The following is a 24157-nucleotide window of genomic DNA, read 5'->3' on the forward strand; positions in this document are numbered from 1 at the left end:
TGCCCTGAAATTGGGATTGTCCTTTTAAATAGCTGGCAAAGGCATCCGATCGACCAAACTTGTTTGTCACTCCTGATTAGTTGGTTGGGTCATTTATATCCATCTCGAATTCCTACTGGTCAAATACGCTGTCAGTCAAGGACGTTTTCCCGCCGCCAAGCTTGGTTGAGCAGTCAGTGCTGTAGCCATATAAAGACCATCTGAATGAAGGTGAGGAGGATTGCACTGCTTTATTTCCAGAACGATTACAATGTCATTGGTCCTAAAGATGGTCAACCGATTCCCTGTGTATTGCAGATACGTTTCCGAAATGATGAAATCGGCCTTGTCCAAGAAACAAGAGACAGAGAGCTTGAGAACTATATCTGAGATGCCGGGTCCTAGTGCTGTGCGGTTTGCTCATGATCTGTTTTTCAGGAAAGGACTGTCCAGGTTACATGAGCTACAGGTAAGGACAAGGTATGACATTCTGCAATAAGTCATTTTAAAATCTGGAATCTAATTGTAATGCCAGCACTGAATAGTCATACTATGAACATTGGAATTTCATAGAATCCTTACAATGCGGAAGCAGGCCATTTGGCCCATCGAGTCCATACCAACCTCTGAAGAGCATCTCACCCAGACCCAATCCCCTATCCTTTTCCTGTAACCCTACATTTCCCATGGCTAATCCATCCAGCCTGCACCTACCTGGACACTATGGACAATTTAGCATAGCCAAACCACCTAACCTGCACACTTGAGTGGAAAGATATTGTGTAAAAGATGAGAATTCCTGTAAATGATTTCCTTTTAAAAAGTTAAATAGAGGCAGAAATTTAATATTAGTAATCTTAGCAAACTTTACAGTGCATTTAAAAATGTTTTTCTTCATTATCATCTGCTGTTTTAATAATGGCACAATTTTTGAAGTAAAATATATTTGAATATCAATCATTTACAGTCCATTGTCATTTACTTTCCAAAAATAATCTAAAGAAACTGAATTTACATGTCATTCTGTGCAGGGGAGATTCCAACATGCCTTCCTCTTTCCTCAACGGAGGATTCCACCCACTGTTGTTGACAGGACCCTCAGCCTTATCAGATCCAGTTTGCACACTTTGCCCTCACTCCTTCTCCTCCTCCAGAATAATGGTAGGATTCCCCTTGTCCTCACTTCCCTACTCCCTCAACTTGAGCATGAACATGTCCTCCAGTTTGATTACACCTATTTCTCATAAACAAGTGTCTTGTTTGCATGGATTTGCTCTCAGAATAGCAATCTATTTTCTGCTATTAATATCTAGCATTAATATCTATTCCCCACCTATGTTACTCCTCTGCTATTAGTAACACTTTGTTTGCCTCTTGTTCTGGCCACTGAGTGGAACACTGTGTTACATTTGTTCCTCCTTTCCTTTTCTCAACAGCATAAAAGGAAACACAATTTTCCAGCTCCTTTCAGTTCCGGAAATGAGTCATATCAGACTCATAATATTAACTCTGATTCTCTAACCCCAGATGCTGCCAGACCTGCTGAGTTTCTCCAGCATAGGGTCAGAGAGTTGAACAGCAGGGAAACAGACTCTTCAGTCCAACTCATCCAGGCCAACCAGATATCAAAAATTAATCTTGTCCCATTTGCCAGCATTTGGCCCATATCCTCTAAACCCTTCCTATTTATGTACCTGTCCAGATGCCTTTTAAATGTTGTGATTATACCAGCCTCCACAACTTCCTCTGGCAGCTCATTCCATACACACACCACCTTCTGCATGAAAAAGGCGCCCCTTAGGTCTCTTTTATGCCTTTCCCCTCTCACCTTAAACCTATGCCCTCTAGTTTTGGACACCCCTGCCCTGGGGAAAAGACCTGGCTATTCACCCTATCGATGCCCCTCATGATCTTATAAACCTCTATAAGGTCACCCCTCAGCCGCCAATGCTCCAGGATAAAAACTACATTATATGTTGTGGTTCTGCTCGCCGAGCTGGAAGTTTTTGCTGCAAACGTTTCGTTCCCTGGCTAGGGAACATCATCAGTGCTGTTGGAGCCTCGTGTGAAGCGCTGCTTTGATGTTTCTTCCGGGAACGAAACGTTTGCAGCAAAAACTTCCAGCTCGGCGAGCAGAACCACAACAACGGATACCCGAGCTACAAATCTTCAATCAGATTTTAACTACATTATATTTCAGATCTCCAGCATCCACAGTATTTTGCTTTTAAAAATATTAATATTTGATACTTCCATCAATGTCCCTTGACCTGCTGACTCTCATTGAACTGGGATCTGGAGGATGTAAGGATTATATTGCCAATGTCTTCACCTGCTTTATGTTTTTACTTGTTAGCTGGAGGGGAAGGCAAAGTATGGCCCTGTGTGGAAGGCACATTTCGGGCCTATCCTGACAGTACATATTGCAGATCCATCATTAATCGAACAAGTCTTGCGGCAGGAAGGGACCCTTCCAATCCGTTCTGATTTATCATCTTGGAAAGATTACAGACAATATAGAGGACATGCTTATGGGCTCCTCACAGCGTGAGTAGAACCAAATCAACTCGGAGGTTACAGCAGGCGTAAAAGGAACTTGTGTGTAGTTTTCTTGTGAAACAGCCGTCAAATGCAACTGTTAGCTGGAGAATGTGACTTTTCAACGACTTGGATGAAACATTAAATAGAACAATAACAACTATTAATTATATAGTGTTTTAATTTAACATCTCAAGTTGCTTCACAGAAGTATGTTTCATTGGTTCAGATTTCCTGGCACAATTTGAAGAACAACAAGGAATTTTCATGGTATCCTGGCCAACATTCCTTGTTGAACAGACATCACTGCTTATCCTTCAGTGTTGTGGGATCTTGCTGTGCATAAATGACTGCCATATTGACCTACATGATAGTCACTATAGTTTAAACGCAAATGATGGTAGGAAGACATTGCTCACCATTGATCAAAGCTGATTGACTTCAACATAGGAACACGAGGAGGCCAATTTGACCCTTAAATCTTGACTGTACAACATTGAGAGTGTAAGAGCTCCTGAAATAATAATCTCTTGATCAATCAAAACAAAGGTTCACTGGCTCCCACACTTCTACAGTACTTGGTCCTTGGAAAAGGAATACTGCGGAATACATGGGTGATAGTGATCATACAGAGTCACTATGGCTGCTGATTCCTGGCCAGTCCTGCAGATTTTTAACATTTCCATGGATCTATTGACAACCACATGACCCAGAGACAGTCGGTGATTTTCTTCCTTAGTCGTGATTAATTTGTGTGTTGCTTTCAGTCCTTTGCCAAAAGCTTTATGGTAAAAACAGAAGCACAATGGATGCAGTTGTAGGCAAAAAGAATGAATAACTCGCATGCCTGCTGGACTCTGTCCCTCAGTTGATAGGTTTAAGGGCCGAATAATAAGGCTTCCAAACTGAGCTCTGCACTTACAGCATAGCTCCAAAATACAGGTTCCACTTACCTCAACAGGAAAAATCAGCAATCACTTTATAAAAGATTAATTTGCAGGGTGAAAACATTGCTGGCTGGAACAGCATTTATTGCTCATTACTAATTGCTTTCAAGAACATGATGGTTAACTGCCTTATTGAACTGCTGGAGTCCATGGGATGTCATACTGTGAGAGAAGAAGTTCCAGGATTTTGACCCAGTGACACTGAAGGAATAGTGATATATTTCCAAGTCAGGATGATGTGTCACATTAGGAGGGGAATTTGCAGATATTGGTGTTTCCATGCATCTGCTGCGTTTGTTTTCGATTGTGGAGGTCGTGGGTTTGAAAAACACTGTCAAAAAAAGCCTTGGTGAGTTGCAGCAGTTCATCTTCCAGATGGTACACACTGCTGCTATTGAGCATCGGTGATGGAGGGAGTGAATATTTGTGGACGTGGTGCCAATCAAGGGGGCTGTTTTGTCACGTGTCAAGCTTCTTGAGAGTGTTGTTGGAGCTACACCCATCTATGCAAGTGGGAAGTATTCCATCATGCTCATGACTTGCACCTTGTAGATAGTGGACATGCTTTTGGGGAATCAGGTGGTGAAAAGACAGATTGTAGAGAAGCAAGAAAAAAGCCACCACCTGTGGTGGAGGCCAGACCAGGGATCCCAAATATAAGATCGTCATGAATAAATATTAGGGGAATCCAAGAGAAATTCTTTTCCTAGACAGTGATAAGAATGTCAAAATTGCTGTCATAAGAAATAATTGAACGGAATTGCACAGCTGCATTTAAGGTGAAGGTGGCTAATTGTATAAGGGAGAAAGGAATAGAGGATGTGTCAATTTTACATCAGGATTTTAACTTGACATCAAACTTTGTTTTACTGCTGTCATCACCAGATAACTGTTGGGTTAGTATCAAAGACATTTTTTCCACAGAGGCTGTCAGTTGTACAGATATTTTCTAAGCATCTGTTCAGAGATATAATTACAGACCTTTTGAGCAGGTGGTACTTTAACCCGGAAGTCCTGGTCCAGAGGTAAGGACACTGCCACTGCACCACAAGAACCCCATATTTTTTTTTCCAAAGGGCAGTGCTGTGTGATCAATCTCCTGTTTATTTTTTCTTTTTTTCCCTCGCTGTTTTTTTTTGTTTAATTAACCCCCACACTACCGCCTAACTGCGGTAGTGCTTATTTTTTCCCCAGCACCCATGGTGTGTGTGTGCAGGTGTGAGACGCAACGAGACACACAAAGTGCACAAATCTTTATTCAATTTCCACCACCAGGAAGATAGGAAAACACCTGGGTGGCCAGTGACAAGCAGTGCCCTTCACATCAAAGGGCAATGCTGTGTGATCAAACAGTGAAGGAGAGAAGAACCCCATATTAGTTGTATATTGAATGCTTTATCATAAGAGAATAGACCCTGCAGGATAAATTACCAATTAAGCAACCTCACTCTTCCAACAGGGAGCAGTGCTCAACTTGGGAAGAGATCAGATCATTGATAACACTTGTTATTGTCCAATCTCCAATGCCTGCTCCCTTTGCATGTAGCCTAGCATCAGTTAATTTGCCTTTTACATGAGACATTAAACCAAAATCCAACTGACCCTCGCAGGAAGGTTAAAAAAATCCCACGGCCCCCATTTTAAAGAACAGCAGGGGAATTCTCCTCAGTATCCTGGCCAACATGTATCCTTCAACCATCATCACTAAATTAGATGATTTGATCATTATCACACTGCTGTTTGTGGGAGATGCAAATTAGTTACAAGCTGTCTTCCATAACAACAGCAACTTCAAAAATACTTAACTGACTGTAAAGCATGCCTGGAGGTTGTGAGAGGGAATGTAAAAAAATGCAGTTCTTTTTCTTTCCTATTTTAATACCACTTCAAAGTGAATTAGATAAGTGTTTGAAAGGAAGAATATAAAATAATGCAGTGGAAGAGCAGGGAAAAAGGAATTAGATTAGACAGGCTCATTTGAAAAGTTAGCATTAACACAGGTGCAATGAGTCAAATGGCCTCTCTCCTGTTGACCTGACTCTATCAAACTGTCAGTGATCTCTTACCCTGTAAAAGATAGTGATAGTTAATGTATATAAAGACACTTTGAGACCTTCTGACCTGGTGAACAGTGAGTTGTTTAGGCATTGCTGTTAGTTCTGCTGTGTTAAGGGCTTTCTTTCTTGCAGGGAAGGAGAGGAGTGGCAGAGGCTCCGCAGCACGCTCAGCAAACACATGTTGAAACCAAAGGAAGTGGAGGCATACGGTGGTGTCCTTAATGAAGTTGTCACTGACCTGATCCACAGGCTCCGGCACCAACAGACCAAGAACGACCAGGTCCTGGTGAAGGATCTGGCAGAAGAGTTTTATAAATTCGGATTAGAAGGTCAGGCTACTTATAGAAAGAGGGGAAAAGGACAAAAGGGTGGAAATCATTGAATCCCTAGTGTGGAAGCAGGCCATTCAGCCCATCAAATCTACAGTGCCCCTACAAACAGCATCCCACCCAGACCCACCACCCCACCCTACATATTCCATGGCGAATCCACCTAACTTGCACATCTTTGAACTGTGGGAGGAAACCAGAGCTTCTGACACAGAATCCCATGCAGATATAGGGAGAATGTGTAAACTCTACACAGCCAGTCTCCCAGAGCTGAAATTGAACCGGAATCCCTGGCGCTGTGAGGCACTAGTGTTAACTACCAAGCCACCGTGCCGCTCAATCCTCTCAATAGACCCTTATGCCCTTTTACACCCATTAGTATGGTTCTCAATTAATTCACTGGAGAATACATCTGGACAGAGTAGAAAACCAGCAATGCTCCCAATCCTGTTGGCTTCCCATCAGCTGTTATGTTATCATTTCCTCTGACAGAAACTCCTGTTCATTTGACAATAACTAGGTGTTCTAGTCATAGAGTCATAGAGATGTACAGCATGGAAACAGACCCTTTGGTCCAACCTGTCCATGCCGACCAGATATCCGAACCCAATCTAGTCCCACCTGCCAGCACCCGGCCCATATCCCTCCAAACTCTTCCTATTCATATACCCACCCAAATGCCTCTTAAATGTTGCAATTGTACCAGCCTCCACTACTTCCTCTGGCAGCTCATTCCATACACGTACCACCCTCTATGTGAAAAAGTTGCCCTGTGGGTCTCTTTTATAACTTTCCCCTCTCACCCTAAACCTATGCCCTCTAGTTCTGGACAACCCGACCTCAGGGAAAAGACTTTGCCTATTTACGCTATCCATGCCCCTCATAATTTTGTAAACCTCTATATAAGGTCACCCCTCAGCCTCCGACGCTCCAGGGTCTCCCTAGAGCTCAAATCCTCCAACCCTGGCAACATCCTTGTAAATCTTTTCTGAACCCTTTCAAGTTTCACAACATCTTTCCGATAGGAAGGAGACCAGAATTGTACGCAATATTCCAACAGTGGCCTAACCAATGTCCCGTACAACTGCAAAATGACCTCCCAACTCCTGTACTCAATACTCTGACCAATAAAGGAAAGCATACCAAATGTCTTCTTCACTATCCTATCTACCTGCAATTCCACTTTCAAGGAGCTATGAACCTGCACTCCAATGTCTCTTTGTTTAGCAACACTCCCTAGAACCTTACCATTAAGCGTATAAGTCCTGCTAAGATTTGCTTTCCCAATCTCCCTTCCCACCTATCCACTCCACCCTCCTCTCTAATCTATCACGTTCATCCCCACTCCCATTCACCTACTATACTCTATGCTACTTTCTCCCCACCCCCACCCCCCTCTCATTTATCTCTCCACTCTGCAGACACCCTGCCTCTATTCCTGATGAAGGGCTTTTGCCCGATACGTCAATTTTCCTGCACCTCGGATGCTGCCTGACCTGCTGTGGTTTTCCAGCACCACTCTAATCTAGACTCTGGTTTCCAGCATCTGCAGTCCTGGTTTCTCCCAAATATGTAGGTAAGGCAGAAGTGGGGACTGCAGATGCTGGAGATTAGAGTGGTGCTGGAAAAGCACAGCAGATCAGGCAGCATCTGAGGAGCAGGAAAAATTGACGTTTCGGACAAAAGCCCTTCATCAGGAAAGTTCATCAGGAAATTATGTTGGTAATTCGAGTGCAAAAAACAGTCGGGCAATAATAGTGTGGAACTTCAACTACCAAAATATCAACTGGGATATAAACAGCATGAAATGCACAGAGGGGACAAAATACTTTAACTGCATTCAAAAGATTTTTTGTTTAGTCAGCATGTAACAAAGCCCAATGAGAGAGGTCACAATTCTAAATATAGTGTTAGGAAACTAAGTTGGCCAGGTGGATGAAGTGACAGTGGGTGACCATAATGCAGTTAGATCTAGCATCATTATGGAGAGGGACAGAGATGGAACAGCAGTAAAAGTTCTAAATTGGGGGAAGACAAATTTTACAAAGCTGACATGATCAGCGAAAAGTGGACTGGTTACAGCTATTTGAAGGAGAGTCAGTTGCAAATCAGTGGGACGCATTTACCACCAAGATTTTTGGGGTACAGTGTAGACATGTCCCCACAAACAAAAAGGGTAGTACAACCAAATCTGGAGCCCTCGGTCATCTGGCATCGTGCAGGGTAAGGTAAAGGAGACAACTAGAGCTTAAGACAACATCAAATAAAGTAATGCTGAAGGAAGCTTAGTAAGTATTGAAAGTACTGGTGTGAAATGAAAAAGGAAATTTGGAAAGCAATGATACAAAAAAAAAGGCTGTTAAAATTAAGGACAACCCAAAGATGTTTTATCAGTACATGATGAGCAATGGAACAACTAAGGGAAGGGTGGACCATATCAGAGGTGTATATGGTAACTTGTGCATAGCTGCAGAAGATGTGGGGAGGGTTCTAAATGAGTATTTTATCTCTGTCTTCACAAAGGAGAGGGATGATACAGGAGGTGGGATGTGAAATATTGGATAAAATAAGCACAATGAAAAGTACTAAAAGATCTGACCTCCTTAAAGGTGGGTAAATCACCAGGACCAGATAAATTAAATCCTGAACTGTTTATTGGAAGCCAGGGAGAAAATAGCAGATGCTTTGAAAATCATTTTCCAATCCTCATCGTATACAGGTGAGGTAGCAAAGGAGTGGTGGCTTGCAAATATTGTACCAGTATTCAAAAGGCTTATGAGATTTATGCCAAATACTTGTAGGCCTGTCAGTCTGATATGAGTAGTGGGCAAATTACTAGAATCAATATTGAGAGAAAGGATTAACTGTTACCTTGAAGGTGGGAATTGATCAGCGATAGTCAGCATGAATTTAAGGGAAGGTCATGTCTTACTAACTTAATTGAATTTTTTGAGACAGCAACAAGGAGGGTTGATGAGGGTAGTGTGATGGATGCTGTCTATATGGGGTTTAGTAAGGCATTTGACAAATTCCTGTCTTGCACCCTGTTCAGAGAAATTAAAGCCCATGGGATACAGGGAATATGGCAAGTTGGATTCAAAATTAGCTCAGTGACAGGAAACAAAGGACACAGTCAACAGATATTTTTGTGAATGGTAAGTGTTTTTCAGTCGTGTTTCATAGGGATCAATGCTGGGTCCCTTGCTGATTGTGATGTGTGTTCGTGATTAAGACTTAAATGTGGGAGGCATGATTGGGAAATTTGTAGACAATACAAGTTGGCTGGGTAGTTGATAGTAGTTGAGAAGATCGCTGTCAATTGCAGAAAGATATCAATAGTTGAGTGTGAGGAAAAGTGGCAAATGATATTCAATCCAGAGAAGTGTGAGTTAATGCATTTGGGGAGGATTCACAAAGGAAAGGAATACATAATAAACAGGAGGGTAATGAGAGGGCTAAAGGAAGTGGCAGGCCAGGTAGATAAAGTGGTAGATAAAGGCCACAACTGGAGTTTTGTGAACAGTTCTGGAAGGTTATTATTGCTCTGGAGAGAGTGCAGAGGAGATTTACAAGAAAGTCGCCTGGTTTTGAAAATTGTAGGTATGAAGAAAGATTAGAGAGGTGAGGTTTGTTTTTCTTAGAAAAGTAGTCTGAGGAGTGGCTTAAAGTGTACAAAACAATGAGGGGCTTGGATACAGTGAACAGGGAAGACCTGTTTCTCCTAGCAGAGAGGTCAATTGCCATGGAATACAGATTTACAATGATTGGTAAAAGAATTAGTAGGACACGAGGAAAAACATTTTCACCCAGAGCATGGTCAGTGTCTCAGATTTGCTGCCTAGTCTGGTGGTTGAGGCAATAACTCAGGTAAACTCTACTCATTTAAAAGGAACCGGATCTGCACCTGAAATGCTGTAACCAGCTAGGCTAAAGACCAGGGGCTGAAAAGTTTGATTAGGATGGGCAGCTAGTTTATTCAGCTGGCATAGATGCTGGCTGAATAGTCTCTTTCTGTGCTATAACTTTTCCATTGTTCTTCGGTTTACTGGAATAGTGATGGAGAACGAGGACACGGAGGTCAGCGTGGGTGCAGAATAAAACATTAATTTGTTGAAATGTAAGTTGGCCTGTGGATCCAAGAATTAATGGGCTTAAGCAGCAGGGAGCAGCTCAGGGAATTCACATTCCTGAAAGTGGAACAAAATACAAAGGCCTTCTCTCAGTTGTGGCTAAGTTCAGGTCCCAGGACGAACAGAATAATGTTTTAAACATATCAGCCCCAAATAATAGAATCATAGAGATGTACAGCACAGAAACAGACCCTTCAGTCCAACCCGTCCATGCCGACCACATATCCCAACCCAATCTTGTCCCACCTGCCAGCACCCGGCCCATATCCCTCCAAACCCTTCCTATTCATATGAGTAAAAAGTGAGGTCTGCAGATGCTGGAGATCAGAGCTGAAAATGTGTTGCTGGTTAAAGCACAGCAGGTTAGGCAGCATCCAAGGAACAGGAAATTCGACGTTTCGGGCCAGAGCCCTTCATCAGGAATCGTCTGGCCCGAAACGTCGAATTTCCTGTTCCTTGGATGCTGCCTAACCTGCTGTGCTTTAACCAGCAACACATTTTCAGCTCGACCTTCCTATTCATATACCCACCCAGATGCCTTTTAAATGTTACAATTGTACCAGCCTCCACCACTTCCTCTGGCAGCTCATTCTATACACACACCACCCTCTGCATGAAAACGTTGCCCCGTGGGTCTCTTTTATATCTTTCCCCTCTCACCATAAACTTATGCCCTCTAGTTCTGGACTCCCCACCCCAGGGAAAAGACTTTGTCTATTTATCCTATCCATGCCCCTCATGATTTTGTAAACCTCTATAAGGTCACTCCTCGGCCTCCGACGCTCCAGCCCCAGCCTGTTCAGCTTCTCCCTATAGCTCAGATCCTCCAACCCTGGCAACATCTTTGTAAATCTTTTGTGAACCCTTTCAAGTTTCACAACAGCTTTCCGATAGGAAGGAGACCAGAATTGCACACAATATTCCAACATTGGCCTAACCAATGTCCTGTACAGCCGCAACATGACCTCCCATCTCATGTACTCAATACTCTGACCAATAAAACAAAGCATACCAAACACCTTATTCACTATCCTATCTACCTGCTACGTCATTTTCAAGGAGCTATGAACCTACGCTCCAAAGTCTCTTGGTCAGCAACACTTCCTAGGACCTTACCATTAAGTGTATAAGTCCTGCTAAGATTTCCTTTTCCAAAATGCAGCACCTCACATTTATCTAAATTAAGTCTTCAGTAGTGAGTAGAGTGGGTTCTTTCTTGATTATATGTTTTATTGAGATATGCCCCTTGATTAAACTTAAAATATAAGCCTTAACTATTAATTTAGCAGTGTTTTGTAGAGGAATAAGACGGTGCTATTTTCTGGATCTGTAGATTGTGAAGGAGCAAAAATGGCCTTTAGTAGAGTGATATGCTCTTCTTGTCAGATGTGGGAGTTTCGGGAGAGCTTACAGGTTACTGAGGATTATATCTACAATAAAATAATATTGAGATTACTGAGCTAGTTTTTAACTTTCAAAGTATAATCTCTGTTCAACTTTGCTACTCTTTCAGGTATCTCTTCAGTGCTGTTTGAGACACGGATTGGCTGCCTCAAGTCTGATGTTCCCATGGAAACAGAAGATTTTATCCAGTCGATTAACACCATGTTTCAAATGACACTCATCACCATGGCGATGCCAAAGTTTCTACGCAAAATCTACCCAAAACCCTGGTGCAAATTCATTGCCTGCTGGGATTACATGTTTTCTTTTGGTAATTTAAGATGTTTTGTTGAGGTAGCAATGGAGTTGGTACACAGTTCAACTGGAGATGAGGAAGCAGGCAAGGATGTAGGAGGGACGTTGATCGTGCTTCAACACAAGCATCAGATTGAAAAATTAACTCACATTAAATTCGGTCAGTACTTGAAAAGAGAGAATATAAAAGGAATAAGTGAAAGGGTAAGGAAACTGCCTGTTTTAAAGCTAACACCATTTTGAATCCAGTGCCTATCATTCACTGCCCAACTAAAAATAAAAACCTACCTCAGTGGCTGTGTCCTGTTTTATACATCTAAATGTGTCCAGTGGTGGCCTGGTAGGCTCCCATAGCTCAGGGTGATGGTGCCCTTGACAGTCTTGGCAGACAGGTACTCATAATGGAAGCAGCATCTGGTCTGTGGCATGACCCAGTGGTCATTTCCTGTTATTTTTTAAAAGAAAAAGTCTCTGCAAGCACTGTCTCCAAAGTAACTGGAAGTAGAAAGTCTCGGACTGTGTCACGTGTTACAGATGGTTGGGAATCTCTGATGCTGCCTAATCAGGGGAACCCCTCAATTACTTTTCCTCCTCTAGTGAATGTGAATACAGTATGAAAGCTATAATTAGCTCTTTACAATTGGGAGTGGGAAGGGGTCAGTTAGCAAGAGCATAGTGCTAAATAATGCCAACAGCATGGGTTCAATCCTTTTATCAGCTGAGAAAGTTCTTGAAGCCTGCCTCATTGTCTTAACCGGGAGTGATGTTATTGGCACAAACTTTGATTTACCAAGCCTTGGACAATGAAGATGCTAGGTAGAGTGAGAGAGAAAAAGGGCAGGGGAGTTTATGGCAGTTCCACAGCAGTAGGCACAGAGGAAAATGGTTAAGCAGAGTAATCAACATACAATTTACACTAGAGGAGATTACAAAAGCTCAGTGTTTAAAAAAAACTCATCTCCCTCCCCCAAGACCTTTTACCAATCACCTGAAATCTTCAGCAGCAATAACAAAAAACAAGCAAAATCTGGTGCTAATATGCTGGTGTTGAGTTTCCTGGTCCTGTTATTCCCTCAGAATGAGATTAGAAGGTCCTTTGCTTTTTTCATGTGAGAAGGCATTAGGTTTGAAAATAACACCACTCTGCATTACCAAAATCAGACACTTCCTCTGGAAGGGTTTATGTACAATTCCACTTATGGAGTCATAGAGTTACCCAGCACAGAAACAGATCCTTCGGGCCAACCAGTCTCTGCTGAATATAACCCCACTCCAACATTGGCATGTCCAAGTCATGCTGAACATAATCCTAAATTGTACTAGTCCCACCTGGCTGCTCCTGGTCCATATCCCTCCAAACCTTTCTTATTCGTGTATGCATCCAAATGTCTTTTAGACATTGTAATTGCACCCGCATCCACCACTTCCTCAGGAAGTTCATTCCATGTTCAAACCACCTCTATGTAAAAAAAAATTGCCCCTTATGTCTCCTTTAAATCTCTCTTCTCACCTTAAATATGTGCCCCCTAGTCTTGAAATACCCCATTTTAAGGAAAAAGACAACTCCCATCAACTCTATCTGTACCTCTCATTGCTAGAACATTAGATTGTGCCAGGAGCGGTGTTGTGTTCTTCCAGGTTGCTCTTCCAGTAGAGATTCACTGGTCAGTGCTAGTTCGATAAAGTGTTGTTCTCCATAGCCTTATCCACATGTTGCAACTATTTTGCAGCTAAAGGACACATAGACCAAAGGATGGCTGAAATTCAACAGAAAGTAGCGAAAAGGGAGCCAATTGAGGGGAAATACCTGACCTACTTTCTGTCCTCACAGAATCTCCCCATGAAAGCTATTTATGGCAATGTCACAGAATTGTTACTCGCTGGTGTAGACACGGTAAGTGCTTATCAATATTAGTTCTTGTGGTGTTCAAACTCTGTAAAGCTCATCAGGGGTAATTTTATCAGAGCTCACCAACTGGGAACCTGCTGGATTGGATGAAATGCTCATTGTCCACCTGAACAAATATTATTCTGTCAATGTCAGTGATGGCAGGTTATTCCACTACAGAAATATCACACCCAAATCCTGTCCTCTGCCAATCATTTGAGCGCAGTTGGGTGGGGGGAAGAGATTGGTAAATAGTGTCTTATGTAAGCCTAAAGATATTTAGCACATTTGTAACACTATTTGAGAACTAAAAGCAGACAGTGGGAGTTGATATTCTTACCTGCATCATTCATTGCTAAACTAGATGGTTCATCTTCCTTTCAGCACCAGTTTCACATTACTCCATATTCCCTCCCCCCCCCCTCTCTCTCTCTCTCTCTCTCTTCCTCTCTCTATCTTTCCTGTAGATTTCCAGCACAATGTCCTGGACACTATATGAGTTGTCCAGGCACCCAGATGTTCAGACAGACCTATTCCAAGAAATCAAAGAGATAGTTGGAGATAAGCCCATCCCCTCAGCCAATGATGTGGCAAAGATGTCCCTCATGAAAGCTGTTGTGAAGGAAGTACTAAGGTGAGGTTAAAGGATAAATTTTGTTACCTTGTTAATGTGGATGTCTCCTTGATATTGTTCATCCTTTGTTCGGCATCTCTATCGTTGCACCCAAGAATTTGTGTCTGCACAAATTCTGATCTGAAAACCAAATGCAAACTTTTTTATTTTCCTTCAATGAAGGAATGGCAACTTATCAAAAATTAATGGCAGTCAGCACCCAATGGGAAACAATGAAAGATCTGAAAGTTCATTTACCTTTCATCTGTAGAGAACGAGCTTGTATTTGTTGGGAGCTTTCGAGAAATGTTACTACTTTTTGGCATGGCCCGTATGGGCAATGGGCAAATGGCAATCAGGGCATTGTCCTGAGGTTGGAGCAGGGGTACATCAATGGTGTAGATTAAAGGGAACTGTTCTTCAAGTGAGCAGTGCCTGATGCCAACACTGGTCAAAAGCAGATAAAGTATTCAACTCATGTGCAGACATCCATCATAAGAAGCAAAACACACAGGTGAGAAAAATAGCCAATGACATCAGGACTACATGAGGGAATTCTGACTAAACCATGCATGTAATGTGCTATTTTTCCACCCTTTTTTAGGCTTTATCCTGTAATCCCAGGTAACGCTCGTGTGATTCCAGATAAAGATATCCAAATTGGAGAATATATCATTCCCAAAAACGTAAGCAGCATAGAGATTTGTAAGATTTGTTTTATAATCCAGAGGGTAAAGGGAGTCCCATCTGCCAAAGCACTGGAATTTCTTCCCTAAACCCTGGAATCTCCTCCCAAAACTTTTCCCTCCCTCTCTCTTGGATTTATTAGCAATTAGGTTACATGTGGTTAGCACTGCTGCCTCACAGCGCCTGAGACCCGGGTTCAATTCCCGACTCAGGCGACTGTGTGGAGTTTGCACGTTCTCACCGTGTCTGCGTGGGTTTCCTCCGGGTGCTCTGGTTTCCTCCCACAGTCCAAAGATGTGCGGGTCAGGTGAATTGGCCATGCTAAATTGCACGTAGTGTTAGGTAAGGGGTAAATGTAGGGGTATGGGTGGGTTGCGCTTCGGCGGGTCGGTGTGGACTTGTTAGGCCGAAGGGCCTGTTTCCACACTAAGTAATCTAATCTATTTTATGACCAATTTGATTTGGACTCTCCCAATCAAGTGAAAACATTTCAGTATCTACCCTACTAATCTCTTTCATAATCTTAATGTAATAATTGTTTACTTATCAAATCCCTTTAAGATCTCAATGATGGACATGAAATAGTGCAGTAAATCGTCACTTAAATTTTGTTGCACCATTCCTAAAAACTGCAATAACTTCAAGTGAATCAGATTTTACCAATGTAAAAGTTGCAGTTAAGTCCTATAGGACCTTTCTCGTCAGAAAAAAAAAGTGAAAGTTGAAATAAATTCTTGAATTCCTAAATTCGTAAATGAAGTAACTTTTTAAAAAAATAAGTCTTAAAATAGAAAAAAATTTAGCTTTTTTTGTATTTGCATCCCGTTACCAATTTACCCACCTGCCCCTCCTGCTCATTACTTCTCTCTCCACCTGCCAACCTTCCAGATCACTGCTTCCCTCTCCTGAACCCTTGCTGTGAGTGAGGGCTTAAGATAGGGGTGTAGAGATAGAGGAAGGGAATGAGAGGGACTGTCAGTAGGAGAGAGATGAAATGTGGAAAACAGCCAGGGAGTAGGAGAGCCTGGTCTAAAGTGGCACTGATTACATTATGTAATCCTACATTTGTCCTTGTGTAAAATAACACTGAAGCAGCAGTCCTGATATGAAGCATACTCATCGTATCTGTGAGGTGAAAGCAGACCAACACAGAATGAGGCAGCTTAAAATGAGGATTGTCTGTATAAAATAGCAAATTTCAAAAGTAATTCTTATACTGAGCAGCAAATTCAACCATAGCCAACACCTTTAGGTTGCAGGTTCATTTTTAAAGTCTTTCACAAGCATCCGACAAAGAGTTTTGTTCTTTCACGGATCTTGAAGTTATGACCCACCACCTGTGTCTACTTGAGGTACACAGCATGGAAATACTGCTGCACACTTGTGGTGGCCATGTGTTTTGACAGGTGATCATTGTTCTGATGGTGCCTTGATGATTCTGAATGGTCTTCACTCTTTGAAACAGACTCTGATTACGCTGTGTCATTATGCAACCTCACGAGATAAGGAGGTTTTCCCCAATCCTGACTGCTTTCAGCCCAAACGATGGCTTCACAAGGATCAGAGTTTTCATCCCTATGCATCCATCCCGTTTGGATTTGGGAAGAGGAGCTGCATTGGAAGAAGAATTGCAGAGTTAGAGATCTACCTAGCACTGGCTCGAGTAAGTTGGAGAATTTACGCTTTGCTGGGCACAGTAGAAAATGGGTTTATTGTTTTCTGGCCATGATACTTAATAGTTGCAAGTGGAATAGTTAATAGCACTAGCTGACTCAGTAGTATGTGTAAATTATTTCTAGATGATGGTTTTATCGATAACCCGAGGTGGTCTTTCAGCTCCTTCAGCCTGCTCCACAACTCAGCTAGGTGATGGATGATCTAGACCTAACTCAACTTGATTTACTTGCCTTTGCTCCATATTCCTTGCTTACCTAAAGAAAAAAATCACCAATCTCAGCCTTGGCATCTCCAATTATCTGCCAGCATTCACAATTTTTCATGATGGTGCATTTTGTCTTCTTTTTTCAGATTCTAATCCACTTTGAGGTGAGACCAGAGTTTAAGGGTGGCATCGTAAAACCAATGACTCGAACTCTGCTGGTGCCAGAGCAGGAAATCAATCTACAATTTATTGACAGATGACCGGGTCCACAGGACGCTTTCATAGTTAAAAACTAAGAAAAAAAAACTTGCCAAATCAGATTATATCATTTAGCCACAACTTTTGATGGGGAATCGCGAGTGGGCCACTGCCAGTCCAGTGGTGTAGAAGCTATTGCTGCTTGTTCAGTTCTGAACCCATGAATATGACCAGTACAGCTGAGGCCACAAGGTCTAAGTGCTCATGGTAATTGGAAAAAACACTGCATGTCACATATACATTATTATCTTACCATGTCTTAGGAAAATTTCAAGAAGTTTCACAATCAACTATGTTGAAATCTGGGGACCATTTCACTTGGAAGCCATCTTTGGAAAGAGAAAACTCTCAAACTTCAAAAAAATATGCGACAATATTTTTGCCTGAGCTATGAAGGGCAGACCAGGTTGACAAGATTTTAGTTCACCTTACACTAGCTTTTATTATTGGGTTGCATTGGCAAGGGGATAAACTGATTTTTAAAAAAAATATGCCCCTCTGGCTGGGTGGTGTGGCCCCCACTTTTAGGGTAGTTGTACAAATAATTTAGCTTGCGCTGAACATATTACGCAATTGAAAATTATTGACCTAAAATAATGAAAGCAACAGTTTTAAAAATTAATCCCACCATATTGCTGGTAAATAGAACAACCTGAATTCAGGGACTTCGTAGTGGCTGGGGTGATGACCTTGAGGGGGCAATGGTGGTAGATTATGGTTGCCAGAAATTTATTTGAAAACAGGAAAGTGAATAACACCACTGGATTTATTGAGTACAGATAGTGCTTTTTTTTAGACTTTCCAAAAATGATTTGTTACAGCACTTCAACCAGTGACTGAAACATAGTCCAACAGACAGCAGCACCACCCACTATTCCTGAAATATGTCATCATCATCATCATCATGTCATCTGGTATCCTGATCACTAACCAATTCCATTCAAATCTGGGCAACAATTTTTAAAAAAAATTAAGTCTTAGTTTTGTCTTCTTTGAAAGGGAATTTTGATGATTTATCCTCATTTTATTTGTGACACACTAGTATCAATATACACAGTTGTTTTGTGTGCCTTTGTTTGACTTTCAGTGTAAATGTGTGCATCGATCTGAAATTCTTTTAGCCATGTGTACATGGTATTGATAATTTAAAATACTTTATAATTTTGATTTTTTAATTTTTCATCTGTTTCGAGTGAGATTATCCAGTTGTACACTATAGATCAGACCAGTTAAGGATGTCAGATTACAACGAACCCTCCACACACATGCAGACACAGGGAAATTGGTGGTATAATAGTAATGTAACCAGACTAATAATCCAGAATCCATATTCATTGCCAGGACATGGGTGTAAATCCCACCATGGCAGAAAGTGAAACTTGAATACAATAAAAATCTGGAATTAGGAGCTAATGGCAACCAGGTAACTATTGTCAATTCTCATAAAAACACATCTGGTTCGTAATATTCTTTTAGAGAAGCAAATGTGTTGTTCTGGCCTACATGTGACTCCAGACTCACGGCAACGATGGTGACTCTTAACTATTATCTGGGCAATTGGGGATGGATAATAGATGCTGTTCTAGCCTATGATGCCCACATCCCTTGAACCAAAAAACACAAGCACAGATCATTGTGAATTAAACAGGCTGGTTGTTTTGTAAGTCATTGAAACTAGCTTTTTACCCCAGGCCTATTTAATTAATTGAACTTAAGTTGCACAGCTGTTGTGATAGGATTTAAACTCACATCTCCAGATTATTAATCCTGATTTTTAGACTGCTAGTCTGGTGACACAGCCACCATGCTACTGTCCCCACGTTGTGACAAAAGTACTACTTGTTTCAAAATAAAACAGATCACAGCAACATTTAAAAATCAATGCTCATCTTTATAGGTGGTGAAGTAAGCTGTTAAATAATATCCGACGTACAGTGTAAGACTCCCAAAACTTGTTACATTTTATTCCTTTTTACAGACTGAAGTGTTCAGGAGTGTGTATGTTAGGTGCATTAGTCAGGGGAAATAGTGCAGGGGAACGGGCCTGGGTAGGTTACTCTTCGGAAGATTGGTGTGGTCTTATTGGGCCCAAGGGCTTGTTTTCACACTAGGGATTCTAATTCTAATTCTAATACAAGAAACCTTCTAGCCATTTATTACACTCAGCAGGTATGTTTTTGTTGTGCCTATCACAATTTTTGTCAGACACTGGCCTGAGTTTGCCAAACTTCACTGAGGTAACGTTTAGGGGCATTTCAATCAGTTTCTGCAGACCTATTTCTTGCTCCTCGTCACTATTTGTCCATCCCTGCTGGATACTGAGTGTGGGGGCATGTGAGGTAAGGAGAAGATCAGATGGGTCCCAAAGAAGAGTCATTGGAGTTGACACATTAGTTTTATTTCTCTTTCCACAGATGCTGCTAGACCCGCTGAGTTTCTCCAGCACTTCCTGTTTTTATTTCAAATCTTCAGCATCTGCAGTATTTTGCTTTTATTAAGGAGCTGTATTCCTACAGCTCTCTAGTGATGAATTACTGCCAATATTTACTTTGGCATACTGCAGAATGCAACTGGTGTCTGTCAAATTAAATAAAGCACTTATACACTGCCATTAAGAACTTCAGGATGTCCCAAAGTGATGTACAGCCAATGCTGATTTCTTTGTTTGAAATGTAGTCACTGTTGTAATCTAGAAGATGTTGTTGCCAATTATTTGCACAACAAACCCTTATAAACAACAGGGATAAAATGACTGGAGATTAAGAGACAAATATTGACCAGGACGCTGGGGAGAACACCCTTGCACTTCTTTCAAAAGTGTCCAATGGATCTTTTGCATTCAACTTGCAATTGACGTGAAACTGAACTGGACTAGGCATATAAATACTATAGCCACAAGTGCTGGTCAGAGGCAAGGAATACAGCAGCAAATACTTCAACTCCTGATCCCCCCCAAAGCCTGTCCACCATCTACAAAGCACAAGTCAGGAATGTGATGAAATACCACCCACTTGCCTGAATGAGTACAGCTCCAACAACACTCAAGAAGCTTGACACCATCCAGGACAAAGTAGTTGTTGCCTCATCCACAAACACTTAGTCCCTTCACCATTGATGCATAGCTGCAGCATTGTGTGGCATTTGTAAGATGCAGTGCTGAAATTTACAAGGCTGCTTAGACAGCATCTTCCAAACCCCCAACCACTCCCCTCTAGGATATGTGGGAACACCACCGCCTGCAAGTTCCTCTCCAAGCCACTCACCATCCTGACTTGGGAATATATCACCATTCATCAGGTCAAAATTCTGATTTTTTTTCCCCTAAAGGCATTGTGGGTCTACCTTCAGCACATGTACTGCAGCAATTCAAGAAGCAAGGATAGACTCAAGGGTAATGAGGGATGGGCAATAAGTGTTGGCCCAGTCTGTGATCCTCATGTTCTGTGAATGAATTTTTTTTAAAACTGAGAGGACAGATGTTTGCCTGGCACTGCAGCACTCCGTCAGTAATGATCCTCTGACACTGCGACGTCTTTTAGTGCTGCCCTATTGACAACGCATCAGTTCTGACCCTCCGTCAGTGTGATACTCCCTCAGTACTGTCTCTCCAACTGTGCAGTACTGTTGGGACTGATCCACTGACAGTGGGGATCAGTCCCCCTTGGGACCAAGCCTCTGACAGCACAGTACTCTCTTGGCACTGATTCAGTGACTGTGGGGCGCTGCTTCATTATTGCATTGGAATGTCAACCTGGATTATGTGCTCAAGTCTCTGGAGTGAAACTTAAATTCTAAACCTTCTGACTCTGTCGTGGGAGTGAAGTGAGCAAAGTACCTACTGAGGCAGAGCAAGTGATCAATGATTTCACTACAGAAAGGAAGAAGATTTCTTACATAGAGAGGAAGGAGAAATAAATAGAATTTGGGTAGCATTCAGCACTGACTGATAGAAATTTTGTTAGCTCATGGCAGAACCATCAATCATTGTATGGCCTTTTCGAGAAAGAGTTACAGCAGTAGGCTTGACTGTTGTCTGCACATGTTACCAGCTCCAATTCACAAACCGCGCTCTTTAATGCTTACCGAACCTTTATGGGGCTATTGACCCAGAAATTTGGGTCAGGGCCACAGCTGGATGGGACAAAGGTTCAACTCATTCGTAAGGCTCGTGTTCACAGGCAAATATAGTGTAATGTTTACAGAAATTAAGCATTGCTGTTGCAACGTGTTGTGTTATGTGCAGAAACAGACAGCTAAAAGCTCTTTCAGTCTGTTTTCCCAATGACACATGGACTGAAGCTTTTTTTTTGTCTAATGTTATGCCTGTTTCAGAACATAAGAACCAGAAGCAGGAGTAGGCCATCTGGCCCTTTGAGCCCGCTATGCCATTCAATAAAATCATGGCTCATTTTTTTGTAGATTCAGCTCCACTTACCCACACTCTCACCTTGACCTTTAATTCCTTTACTGTTCAAAACATTATCTATCTTAGCTTTAAAAACATCCAATGAGGAAGCCTCAACCACTTCACTGAGCAGGGAGTTCCACAGATTCACAACCCTCTGGGTGAAGAACCTCCTTCTCAATTCAATCCTAAACCTGCTCCCCCTAATTTTGAGGCTATGCCCTCTTGTTCTAGTTCACCCACCGGTGGAAACATCCTCCCTGCACCCCCTTCCAGTGCCTGTACATCCTTTCTCAAGTAAGGAGACCAAAACTGCACACAGTATTCCAGGTCTGGTCTCACCAGCTATACAGCTGTAACATAACCTCCCTGCTTTTAAACTCAATCCCGTTAGCAATAAAAGACAAAATTCCATTTGCCGCCTTAATTACCTGTTGCACCTGCAAACCAACCTTCTGTGATCCATGCACAAGGACACCCAGGTCCCTCTGCACAGCAGACGCTGCAACTTCTTACCATTCAAATCAATCCTTTTTACTGTTATTCCTACCAAAAATGGATGACTTCACATTTATCAATATTGTACTCCATCTGCCAGACCTGTGCCCACTCACTTAGACTATCTATATCCCTCTGCAAACCTTCAGCGTCTTCTGCACACTTCACTCTACCACTCATCTTAGTGTCATCCGCAAACGTTGACACACTACATGTGGTCCCCAACTCCAAATTATCTATGTAAATTGTAAACAATTGTGGTCCCAACACTGATGCTTGAGGTACACCATTAGTTACGGATTGTCAACCAGAAAAGCACTCATTTATCCCCACTCTTCGCTTCCTGTTAGTTAACCAATCCTCTATCCGTGCTAATACATTGCGCATAACACCATGCATCTTTAGGTTATGCAGCAGCCTTTGAGCGGCATTTTGTTGAATGCCATTTGGAAATCCAGATACACCACATCTACTGGGTCCCGTTATCCACCATGCTCGTAATGTCTTCATAGAATTCCAGTAAATCCATAAGACTTTCATCCATAAGAAAACCACGCAAGCCAAACGGCCTCAGTCCAGAGTGAGGCCAGTGTATGTCAGTCAGCTTTTTCTTTAACCATTCACGAGTTTTAGCTTCATCAGCTCGGCCAGCAATTTATCATCCATCCCTAACTGCCTTGAAAATGTGCGAAGCTGCCCTCTACCCGCTGCAATCCATGCTGTGTAACATATGCTGTTAGGGAAGGAGTTCCAGGGTTTTGACCTGGCAACACTGAAGGAATGGTGATATATTTCCAAGACAGGATGCTGTGGGGCTTGGAGGGGAACTCTCAAGTAGTGGTATTCCCATGCATCTGCTGCCCTTGATCTTTGAGATGTTAGAGGTCATGGGTTTGGCTGTTGAAGGAGCTTTGGTGAATTCCTGCAGTACATCCTGCAGTCCAAATGTGCTTCCACTGTGACCCTATTTCAAGAACAGCTAGGTGCTTGTTTTTGACCAGTGTAAACTCGAAGGGCTTTTTCTGTGCGGTGGACATCTACTACTCTATAACACTCTAATTCTAAGGCTTGAAAGTTGGTGTGACCCCTCAGTAAGATGCCTTCAAGTGGATGTACAGCTGTTATTACTTGGCCCATAGAGTCCACTCCACCATTCAGTCATGGCTGATGGGCATTTCAACGCCACTTACCCACGCACCCGTATCCCTTAATTCCTTGTGAGATTAAGGATTTATCAATCTCTGCCTTGAAGACATTTAACATCCTGGCCTCCACTGCGCTCCGTGGCAGTGAATTCCACAGGCCCACCACCCTCTGGCTGAAGAAACGTCTAATTTCTGTTCTAAATTGACGCCCTCTAACTCTAAGGCTGTGCCCACAAGTTCTAGTATCTGACGGAAACAATTTCCCAACATCCACCCTTTCTAAGCCAGGCATTATCTTACACGTTTCTATTAGATCTCCTCTCAACCTTCTGAACTGTAACAAATACAATCCTAGGATCCTCAGCCATTCATCGTATGTTAGGCCTACCATTCCAGGGATCATCCTTGTGAATCTCCACTGGACATGCTCCAGTGCCAGTATGTCCTTCCTGAGGGGCCCAAATCTGGACACAGTATTCTAAATGGGGCCTAACCAGAGCTTTATAAAATTTCAGTAGCACATCACTGCATTTACATTCCAACCCTCTTGAAATAAATGACAACATTACATTTGCTTTCTTAATCATGGATTCAACCTGCAAGTCAACCTTTAGAGAATCCTATACTAGCACTCCCAGATCCCTTTGTACTTTGGCTTTATGAATTTTCTCAACATTTATAAAATAGTCCATGTCTGTGTTCTTTTTTTCAAAGTGCAAGACTTCGCATTTGCTCCCATTGAATTTCATCAGCCATTTCTTAGACCATTCTCCTAAACTCTCTAAATCTTTCTGCAGCCTCCCCACCTCCTCAGACCTACCTGCCTGTCCACCTAACCTCATATCATTGGCAAACTTCACCAAAATGCCCCCAGTCTCTTCATCCAGATCATATATATAACTGATCCCTGTGGGACACCACTTGTCACTAGCTGCCGTTACGAAAAAGAACCTTTTATCCCAACTCTCTGGCTTGAACTAGATTAACTTAATGAACTAGATGAACCTTTAATGGCATCCCGGTAGTTTTTATGATCATTATTATTGAGAGTAGGTCTTTATTTCCAGATTTATTAACTAAATTTAAATCCCCTCATCTGCCAT

At 42.1% G+C, this 24157-nt stretch overlaps 1 protein-coding gene across 1 annotated transcript; it reads left to right on the forward strand.

The window, feature by feature from the left end:
* The first annotated feature begins 340 nt into the window (after positions 1-340).
* Positions 341-17008, forward strand: LOC132805718 (25-hydroxyvitamin D-1 alpha hydroxylase, mitochondrial). Its single transcript, XM_060820927.1, has 9 exons — positions 341-448; positions 2336-2526; positions 5654-5850; positions 11494-11694; positions 13409-13572; positions 14034-14200; positions 14784-14865; positions 16332-16529; positions 16895-17008. Exons 1-9 carry the CDS (start codon positions 371-373, stop codon positions 17006-17008), a joined length of 1392 nt encoding a protein of 463 aa, XP_060676910.1. The 5' UTR covers positions 341-370.
* Positions 17009-24157: the final 7149 nt, after the last annotated feature.

This window comes from Hemiscyllium ocellatum, chromosome X (assembly GCF_020745735.1).
Source record: "Hemiscyllium ocellatum isolate sHemOce1 chromosome X, sHemOce1.pat.X.cur, whole genome shotgun sequence".
NCBI classification, from domain to species: domain Eukaryota; kingdom Metazoa; phylum Chordata; class Chondrichthyes; order Orectolobiformes; family Hemiscylliidae; genus Hemiscyllium; species Hemiscyllium ocellatum.

Coding starts and splice junctions, on each gene's coding strand:
- LOC132805718 (XM_060820927.1), top strand. CDS start 371: ATGCCGGGTCCTAGTGCTGTGCGGTTTGCTCATGATCTGTTTTTCAGG. Junction 13,573..14,033: donor TACTCGCTGGTGTAGACACG/GTAAGTGCTTAT, acceptor TCTTTCCTGTAG/ATTTCCAGCACAATGTCCTG. Junction 14,866..16,331: donor AATATATCATTCCCAAAAAC/GTAAGCAGCATA, acceptor TCTTTGAAACAG/ACTCTGATTACGCTGTGTCA.